At 46.1% G+C, this 10820-nt stretch overlaps 1 protein-coding gene across 1 annotated transcript; it reads right to left on the minus strand.

The window, feature by feature from the left end:
* Window positions 1–7018: 7018 nt before the first annotated feature.
* On the minus strand, window positions 7019–7977 carry LOC105057238 (probable calcium-binding protein CML27). The gene has a single exon (XM_010939773.4). The coding sequence runs from the start codon at window positions 7870–7872 to the stop codon at window positions 7294–7296; it is 579 nt and encodes a 192-aa protein (XP_010938075.1). The 5' UTR covers window positions 7873–7977; the 3' UTR covers window positions 7019–7293.
* Between the last annotated feature and the right edge of the window lie 2843 nt (window positions 7978–10820).

Genomic DNA, 10820 nt, shown 5'->3' on the forward strand with positions numbered 1-10820 from the left:
AAGACAGACACCAAGCGAAAACTCAAGAATGGAGTAGGACGCCTGAAGGAGGGAGGATGGGTTTAAATAGACCCTGGGATCCGGCGCCATAATGATCGCGAATCCCCCTGGCCAGTCCGCATCCGGCACGTGTCCCACTCCCCCTGGCAGACGGCTAAAAGCGGCTGACGGTTGGCCGGATCATAATTGCGCCGTACCTAGGCCAGTGTACCTGCGGGATTTTCGAAGCATCCCCTCGTACCGCTCCAATTCGAAAAGACTCCGGCACGCGCTCATTTAATGCCAAAATATCTGGAGGCGGCAGGGCGCAGGATTCGAAGGGACGGTTCCGGCTGTACCCATCTCTCTCTCTGTGTACTTCCTTCGCTTGAAATTCAAACTCGGAAGTAGGGGGACTGGTGTTGGATATAAAATACTCACAGTCGAAACCCTCAGCGGAATCGGCAACAGAACAGCTCCGCTCGAACTCCTACGGGAGCCGGGCTCTGCCGCCGACATCAGAACAGCTCCGCCCGGACTCCTACGGGAGCCGGGCTCCGCCGCAACATCAGAACGGCTCCGCCCGGGCTCCTACGGGAGTCGGACTCCACCGCCGACATCAGAACAGCTCCGTCCGGACTCCTACGGGAGCCGGGCTCCACCGCCGACATCAGAACAGCTCCGTCCGGACTCCTACGGGAGTCGGGCTCCGCTGCGACATCAGAGCAGCTCCGCCCGGACTCCTACGGGAGCCGGGCTCCGCCTCCGACATCAGCTACAGAGCAGCTCCGTCCAGACTCCTACGGGAGCCGGGCTCCGACATCGACTGTAGCACAGCTCCGCCTGGACTCCTACGGGAGCCAGGCCCCGCTCTCAGTATCAACTACTGGTAAGCTCCGTCCGGACTCCTACGGGAGCCGGACTTCACCTCTAACTTTGATTGCTGGTAAGCTCCGTCCGGACTCCTACGGGAGCCGGACTTCACCTCTAACTTTGATTGCAGAGGACTCCGCCCGGGTTCCTACGGGAGCCGGGTTCCGCCCACAACTTCAGCTCCGAGAGGGCTCCGCCCGAACTCCTACGGGAGCCAGACTCTGCCTCCGACATCAGCTACAGAGCAGCTCCGCCCGGACTCCTACGGGAGCCGGGCTCCGCCTCCGACATCAGCTACAGAGCAGCTCCGCCCGGACTCCTACGGAAGCCGGGCTCCGCCTCCGACATCGACTGCAGCACAGCTCCGCCCGGACTCCTACGGGAGCCAGGCCCCGCTCTCAGTATCAACTGCTGGTAAGCTCCGTCCGGACTCCTACGGGAGCCGGACTTCACCTCTAACTTTGACTGCTGGTAAGCTCCGTCCGGACTCCTACGGGAGCCGGACTTCACCTCTAACTTTGATTGCAGAGGACTCCGCCCGGACTCCCACGGGAGCCGAGTTCCGCCCGCAACTTCAGCTCCGAGAGGGCTCCGCCCGGACTCCTACGGGAGCCGGGCTCCGCCTCCGACATCAGCTACAGAGCAGCTCCGCCCGGACTCCTACGGGAGCCGGGCTCCGCCTCCGACATCAGCTACAGAGCAGCTCCGCCCGGACTCCTACGAGAGCCGGGTTCCGCTTCCGACATCCCCTGCAGCACGGCTCCGACCAGACTCCCACGGAAGTCAGACTCCACCCACGGCCCCAGCCGCCAGGAGGACCTCTCCCGGACCTCTACAGAGGCCGGGCTCCGACCGTCGTCGAGCTTCAATCAACAGATCCGCGCCCCCTGGCAAGCCACCAAAACGGCCACGACCCTGCTCCACTTCCTGTGACGGATTCCGCACAGCTCCATCATTCCCTGACAAGCCGCAGTAACCGTCGCCGCCCTGCTCCACTTCCTGCGGCGGATTTTGCACAGCTCCACCACCCCCTGGCAGGCCACGATAACGGCCACGAACCTGCTCCACCTCCTGCGACGGATACCGGGCGATTCTCCCATCCGCTGGCAAGTCACGACAACGGGCGCTGCTCCACTCCCTGCAACTGATTCCCCGTGGCGAGCTGCGGTGATGGCCACGATCCCACTCCACTACCTCTCGCAATAAATTTTTCTGACTACGGGCGGCCCACTACCAGACGGTTACAGGTGTCGCCATCAATCCGTTGCCCCCTCCGCCTATAAAAAGGGGGACTCAGATACGTTATTCTCTAAGCTCATTTCTTATCTCAAAACTCTGCTAAATTCTCCGTTCGAGCACTCCATTCTTGTTGAGGCAGAGAACTGACTTGAGCGTCGGAGGGTCTTATCGGAGCAACCCCACCTCCGGTTTAGACTTTCCTTGCAGGTCCCGACGGCGACCGCGGCTTCCCCGACTCCAGCTTCTCCGGCGCAAGCAGATTTTTGCACCAACAGTTTATTTGAAGCTCCTATTTCTGCTCTCTATCGATGCCTCTTCAGGGTCTGCTGCTACCTCTGCTCATGGCTGTTGTTCAGGTTCCACAGAACTCACCACGCCATGCTGCTTTTCTCTGATGTTTTGGCCACAGGAGCCTTTAAAGCCCTCAAACCCAAACCCTAAAGAAGCACGCCATCTGATCCATGCCGCAAGCCCTACTAGTCATCCGATCGCATTTTCCTACTTCCAGATCACGCCAGAACACCGCTAGATCACCCCTAAAGCTACTTGGCCATTGGATCACTGCTCCAATCAAGTCTTATTTGTCAGATTGTGCGAACACCTAGAGAAACATGTGTGAAATGCATCTAGTCCACCATGGACCGTGAGAAGCGCATAAGAAACGGCTTTCTCGCCGCATGGACCGTGCTCCCATCATCGTGGACCGCTAGTCCACGTGAGCCGCATGATGCTGGGCTTCTCCGCATGCACTGTCTTGTGCACCCGTGGGTCGGCCCTCTCACACACCCACTTGGGCTTGGGCCGCGCCAACTCATCTGCGCACTAGGCCGCATCACCGGGCTTGGCTACACCACCGTCGGCCTCCATCGACCCGTGGGCAACTTCAACTTCTCTCACGCATAATTTTTTCATTTGGACTCCTTTTGGACTGTTCTTAGGCTCGTTAGACTTCGTTCGTCATCTTGAACCTCGTTGTAGGCTCAGTGTGGATCAAATTTCAAGACGTCAAATCCTAACAATCTTCATCTCGACTCAATATTCGGTCTCTTTCTAACTCTAAGAGCTTCTGGATCTCCTCACCTACATGCCCTGGGGCGATTATCTACTGATCATAGATGGGCAAACATGAGAGTCGAGCCAGGTTGTTCGATCCCATCTCTATTGTATGCTGTGCTTCTCCTGACCAGAGACATGCTCGGGGTATCCTTCTGTGGCAATAATAGGAATCTCATCCTACAATATCGCCTCTCATTCTCCCAAGTTTCACATCTCGTGTCCGATCCATCTCCATCTGGAGCTCCACCTTGCTCTGGACTCCTTCTGATTCCTAAAGCTTTACCTCATACTGGACTTTTCATCAGGTAATAATATCCTTTCATCTTATTTTTTTTCTCTAAAATAATCCTATCGTCGTGCAACACCTTCAGGATTCTTCCACCAGCTACAGTTCTGTAGCCTCTTGTATCCAATCTACTCAGTGAGATAAAATTCTGTCTGAAATTGGATATGTATTGGACCTCTTCCAATCTCCTCACTACACCATCATATGTCCTCCAGCTGACCATCCCAATACCTCTGATCGCATAGCTCGATTCATCCAACAGATGAACAGTGCCCCCACAGCTCTCCAAAGAGTCAAATTACTCCTCTCTGTAATATACATGATAGATGCATGCAGAATCTAAAATTCACTACTGGAAAGAAGTAGATACCTCATCAGATATATCCAGAACATCATCTTCTGACTCGCTATTAGTCATCGCTATAGTAACCCTCGTCTGATCCCTGAGTTGAGAATAATCTCTGGCTAGATGTCCCAATTCGTCATACCAGTAATATCTGGTCTTGCTTAAGTTTCTCATTCTGGATTTGGACCGTCCTCCTCACGATCTTCTGTCACTCCGTTTACCACCTCCTGCTCCTCTAGAAATCATCAAAGCTGAGCTATCATCTGAGTTCGAAGCTGGATTTTTTCTCTTGAGAATCTCATTCTAGAGAATCACCATGGTGACTTCGTCCATCTTGATGGTACTCTTCTCCTCACTTTCTCGTCAATGCTGAGGAGGTTGGTGAGGATCTTCTGAAAGTAGCTGAGATACTCCTGCATGCTCTGTCCCTCAGTCATCCATAGCTGATAGAACTGCCTCCAGAGGAAGAGAGTGTTGGTGAGAGACTTCATCATGTACAACTCAAGCTTTGACCACAGCACCATCAAAGAAGTCTCGCCAAGTATATGTATCACCACCTCATTCGCTAGGTACAAGTGGATCATATTCACCGTCTGTATCTGGAGCTGCCTCCAATCCTATACCTCCATGGTAATCGGCTTCTCCTCACACAAGAGAGCATCGATCAATTTTTGCTGGATGAGCACATCTTTCATCCTCACTTACCATAAGGAGAAATTGCTCTTTCCATCAAATTTATTAATCTCTATCTTGATTGAGCCTGTCTTCTTCATTTTCAATCTTGATCACTACTGTTGCAATCTGTGTCTTGGTACCACCTCGCTCTGATACCATTTATTGAAGATGTCTGGCCAAAACACCATCACCTCAAGACCTTTTCGATACCGCATGTCGCAACAGAAAGAAAAAAGAAGCAAAAAAGAAAATAATCAAATACATGGATCAGATAAATTGCTCGCCTCTACAGGGCATGTAAGCTTCACTATGAGAAAAAAAAAATTATAAGAGGAGATCACACCCTCAACCCTTGCACATCCAATCTCCCTCTCACAAGAAGCTCTCCCTCACAAAAATTTTCTCTTGAAAGACTCTTCGAACTCCTGAAGCGACTACTGTCCGCTACCTGATAGTCTGCCTGAAGCCCCTGCATCTGCTCTCTATCGATGCCTCTTCAGGGTCTGCTGCTGCCTCTGCTCACGGTTGCTTCTCAAGTTCCATCGAACTCACCATGCCACGCTGCTTTCTCTGATGTTTCACCCATAGGAGCCTTTAAAGCCCTCAAATCCAAACCCTAAAGAAGCATGCCGCCTGATCCATGCTGCAAGCCCTCCTAGCCATCTGATCGTGCGTTCCTGCTTCCAGATCACGCCAGAACACCACTAGATCACCCTTGAAGCTTCCTGGCCATTAGATCACTGCTCCAATCAAGTCTCATCCGTTAGATCATGCAAACACCCAGGGAAATGCATGTGAAATGCGTTCAATCCACCATGGACTGCGAGAAGCACATAGGAAATGGCTTTTCCCGCCGCATGGACCGCACTCCCATCACCATGGACCGCTGGTCCACGCGAGCTGCGTGACTTGGGCTTCTCTGCATGCACTGTCGCACGTGCCCATGGGCCGGCCTGCTCGGACGCCCGCTCGGGCCCGAGCGTCCCCGTGCTGGGCCACGCTACAGGGCCTAGCTGCGCCACCACCGGCCTCCATCGGCCCATGGGCCGTTCCGACTTCTCTCACGTGTAACTTCACCATCTAGACTTCGTTTGGATTGTTCTTGGACTCGTTGGACTTCATTCGTCGTCATGGACCTCACTGTGGACTTAGTGTAGATTAAATCTCAAGATGTCAAATCCTAACACAAAGTGGTAATAACAAGCTAATTGGTTGGTCAGAGAGCATATGTGATTTATTTGATTTAGGAGTCATAGACTCCAGTCCATTCCTATAGTAATTAGTGCTTCTATGTAGTAGTTAGAAAGAATTTATCTCTGAATTAGATCCAAGAGGCATTCTTCGAGATATGACACTACATACATCTTTGAAAGGGCTCACCTATATGAGAGTATTCGTATTTGACCGTGGCTAGAGACATAGACAATCTCTATAAACTCTCATGAAATAATCAAGATACCTACACACAGCTATTAATGTGCAAATCTGCGACATGAGCTTCTGTATTGTGTGTGTAATAGTAGAAATCTGAGTCAAAGGAATATGTTCAAAATCTGATTCATTCCGTTTCCTTCAGATTGATACTATTAACACTAAGTGAAGTTAAGTTTTGATAGACACTTCACCTATTGCACGGTATATATATATACCCAGCAAAAAATTATTTATATTATTAATTTTAATTATTATGAAAATTTTAAGTTTTGAAGAAGATTGTTGGTTTTGGAGGGAAGATGAAAACTAAAAATTTTCTCCAACCTTCTCTAATCTTTTCCTTTAACCTTCATGATATTTAGTCCCACGTTGGAAAAAGAACAAATAAAAAAAAGATTTATGTAGAAGACCCTTTTCTTGGGCCTATGAACACGTACGTGCGGCTCGGCTAGCTCGTGTATGATCGCACTGCACCCGCATCTGTGGCGAGACAGGGCCTACATTTTATCTCTCCTTGATTTATTTTTTAAATTATTCTTCATTAAATTTCAAACGTTCTGTTTTGGATAAGCACGAGATTTGTTTCCATCGATTTTGCCTAACTGAGATTTGTTAAGCCATTTTCATTCATTTTGTGTAACCAAGATTTGTTAAGCTGTTTCCGTCTATCTCGATTGGTTATGAGATTATCATCGGACGAGCTAGTTCGTGGACCTATAAAATAGCCCTGTGACAGAAGGGTTATATGGTAGAAAGAATACTGCCTCCACCTCTCTTTCAATCTCAGTTTTCTTTCTTTGTTTTTGATCTTTCATCTGCTGGGTTGAAGCTTTGTCTTCCTCTCCACAATCGTGCCTGTAGGACAGATCTTCTGATTGTATCTTGGGACGGATTACTCGAGTTAGATTTCGCACGGGAGTCGGAAATCATCTTAGGATGGTGTACTGCACACCTCCGATCTGTAAGCTAGGATGGTTTTAATGTTAATTCTCTACTTATATTAGATTAATTTAATATTAATATTATTTTGCATTGTTTATTAGTTAGATTCTAATCGATTCTCATGGGATGTAATATTCCTAACATCAATCATTAGTTGAGTTGGCCCAAAAAAGATATGGTCGACTTGGTTCGCCCAATTATTTTTTATAACCACTCAGTGAAGGACCACCACCAACTAGAGAGGGAAAAAGATTGGAGCATTGCTAATGTCGTCCGATTGTTCTCCAAAACCCCACCCTCATCGTCGTTGGCATAGATGGCTTACAACATAATGGAAATAGCAAAGCTAAGTTGATAAATTAGAAGTGGATTATCAAAATTAAAAGGTTGAGAAACCGATGACAGAGTTTTTTTCTTTTTTTTTTTTTTTTTTTTTTTAAGAAGACACATTCTGCACCATCCATCAGGCGCTTCGGACGGTGATCCCCTGCATCATGTGCTTGAACTCGCCGAAATCCACCCGTCCATCGCGGTCCTGATCGACGGAGCAGATCATCTCGTGCACCCTTGCGAAGTTCCGGGCCTCCGGAAGGCCGAGCTTGGCCAGCACAACCTGGAGCTCCGCCGCCGAGATGAAACCATCGCCGTCCTCGTCGAACACCCGGAACGCCTCCCTCATGTCCTGCTCCTCCTCCTCCTCCGCCGCCGCCTGGCCTTCGTCGCCGGGTGCGGCGGCGCCGAAGAGAGCGTCGCCGAGGGAGCGGTGGAGAACCTCGAAGTCCTCGAAAGCGAGGCCGGCGCGGCCGGGACGGATATAGGCGGCGACGGTGCAGCCGATCTCGTCGTGGTCAGCGCCCAGGCCAAGGGAGTCGAGAGCGAGGGCGAGCTCGTCGACAGTGATCTCGCCGTCGCCGTTGCGGTCGAAGAGGTCGAAGACGCGACGGAGGCGGACGGTGTTGAGGCTGGGGCTCCGGAGACGAAAGGATGGCGACGGCCGGTGTAGGGCCAGGCTCCGGCGAGGGCTCCCGCCCCCTCCCTCCATTCCGATCGGGGCGGTAGCGAGAGAGAGAGGAGGCGAAGGGGAATTGGGGCAGGGAGAGAGGGGGATGGGGAGATCAATATAAAAGCTAGAGAGGAGCCGCCTGTGTACGGTGGGGGAGAAGCGCGTGCGAAAGAAACGGACAGAACCGAAATGCGGAATTTGGTTGGCCGGTTTTTACTTTACGCCAAGCAAAACGTACGTTTTGAGTCCTTGGAATACTCATTAATTACCTTTTCATTATTTACTTATGGATCCTTGTCAATGTAGTTATTGGAGATATCTTGTTGCGCAGGTTTGGAAAAGGAAATAAAATAAAATAGTTTAATTTGAAGTCTCTTCTGGAGAGGAGACATGCCCAGTAGTGGTCATGACCTTATGGTTAACTCTTGTGAGCTCTTTGAATGGCTGATGTGCAAATGTGTTGAGTGAGTCAATTGAGGACATTGATGAACAGTCAAAAACATAGACTTTTAATAAAATTTCTGTTACTTTCAATGAAATTAGCTGCATGGAAAAAAGTGATAGTTTTTACCTTTGCTTGACATATACCAATCTATTGGCCATTGGCTGTAATCATGTTTTGCTGTAGCCTAAACCATTCGCAAGATGTTATACTTCTAATTTCGATCATTTGTATTGTAATTTGTGATTGAGATTAGATTATTTTCTTAATGATGATCAACTATTATGAAATTAGCCACATGGAAAAAAAATGATAGTTTTTTCTTTTGCCAAACATTTCCTAATCTATTGGCCATTAGGCTATAATGATGCTATGCTTGCAACCTAAACCACTGACAGTGATATTATGCTTGTGATCTAAACCATTTATTGAAATTTGTGGGTGAGGAGCTATTCAAAACATCCTTCTACGTAGCATAAAGTAGAGAAAGAGAATATATTAACCTAGTGCGAGTTCAAATTAAAGTTTGATTTTTGATTTCTATCGGGCAGAGCATGTAGAGACTGGACAGGCTCATGGATGGATACCATACAAATTCTTACAGTGTGCGTGAAATACATATGTAGATATGAGACCGGTATCTTAGTAAACGCACACTTGCATAGTCTGACTTAGTGACCACCCAACCTCATTCTTTTTTTTTTTTTTTTTTCTTTCTTTCTTTCTTGACTCCACTAAAGCTTGCCATCTACCATAAAATGTCATTTTTTTTAATGCAAAATATGTCACATTTTTAAAATGAAGTGATAGCATTGTGCTGATGTGACACAGGTTATCAGAGCACTGCCATCACTTTCCAAGAAATAAATATTTTTTAAGCGTAACAGCCAGGTGAAACAGTACGGTCAACAACCGTAAGCGTGAGCAATTCTTTGTGCATCACATGCGGTACAAAAAATTATACATCATATACAATAATATATTCACATATGAATTTAAAAATATTAATAATTTTTTTTATCAATTTTATATAAAAATGAATCATCACAATGCATGATTTTCTACACCATGTAGCGTGTAATAAATTTTTCCTATAAAGTATTACTCCAAGCATGATTTCTCTGTGACAGAATGAATTTGTAATAGACTTCAATCAAATGCACATCAGATTTTTGGATATTTTATTTGTAACAATTTTTTGTATTATTTATATCATGGATACATATAGAGCGGTCAATCGAGTTACTAAAAAATATAAATTAAGGAATGGGATGTTAGTTGATGGCACGTCATTTGATTGGAGAGGTCATCCAATAGGTTAATGAAAATTATATAATTTTAATTTTTTATTCTCTTCATAAAAATAATTTTTAATAAAATTTTGATGTTAAAAAAAAAATTATTTTATGAAGGTTGAATAATCATACAAGATGAGTATGAATATATTTAATAAAATTAAAAAATAAAATATCGAAAGACAGTGAAAATAAATATCATCTTTATTCGTATTATTTTTTTTTTGATAAATTAAAAAATGATCTATTCGGATCAATTCATCAGTACGGTTTTTTTTTTCATGTGATGACTACAATGTGAGAAACGTCATTTGCTAGCTGGAGCGGTCGCTGACCCGCTGGTCTTGGATGGGCCCCCTATCTGATCCACCGTCGGTGGATAATTTTGTTGTTTTTTTTTTTTGGATAGAAAGTTAGATAATTGTTATAAAAGCAGACATTAGGACGCCATTACTTTGAATATAAACATCAGAGTCCTACTGTGGTTTGCAGATGGAACAAGCTATAATTGCCACATGATGCTATGTGATGGTCTCATAGATACGGTGAGGACCGGAGAGGATGCTCTGTTTGTATCTTTCGCACTATAGAGAGCTCTGCATGCTTGGATTGCTATTAAGATATTCGTTCTGGAGATTGAGGGTTATTGCTCAACTATATATTTAGCATCCAAATATGCTCATCTTAGTCTTCAAAACAAACAAGAGCATTCTATTTATTATATTAGATGGAAATTTTTTGATTCACTTATGAATTGAAGAAGATTTTGAGTTGCGTTAATTAATATTGTTTTAGACCATGATGAACTATGGAGTTGGATAATCTGCAACCAAGTAATGCTATTTTGAAATTTGAATTCTCTTTCTATATATTGCTCGATTAGCACTTGATATATTCAATATGATGGAGCCTATGCAAAATTATTCTCATATCAATAATCCTGCACGCGTGTGCACGTACTGGGATTTGCAAGCGAGAGGAAATTATAATGAAAATTTGGCTGAGCTTTGTCAACTATTTTATATTTAAGCTGTGACTTTGCTTCTAGATTGGTCAGATTTTATTTTTTGGACAAACATTTTCAATCATAAGATAAATATGACTCCGAGATGTTGCTGAAAGTAAGAGGGCGATAATGCAACAACACAAACAAGAAGTGGCGTGTGAGATGAAAAAGAAGCATGCATTAAAAAACAAAAATATATTAAAAGAAATAATGATAGATGGCTTCAAAATATTATTGTAGGAAC

This window comes from Elaeis guineensis, chromosome 14 (genome assembly GCF_000442705.2).
Source record: "Elaeis guineensis isolate ETL-2024a chromosome 14, EG11, whole genome shotgun sequence".
NCBI classification, from domain to species: domain Eukaryota; kingdom Viridiplantae; phylum Streptophyta; class Magnoliopsida; order Arecales; family Arecaceae; genus Elaeis; species Elaeis guineensis.

What these genes read in the sequence shown, in the direction of transcription:
- LOC105057238 (XM_010939773.4), bottom strand. Translation starts at nt 7,872, where the DNA reads ATGGAGGGAGGGGGCGGGAGCCCTCGCCGGAGCCTGGCCCTACACCGG.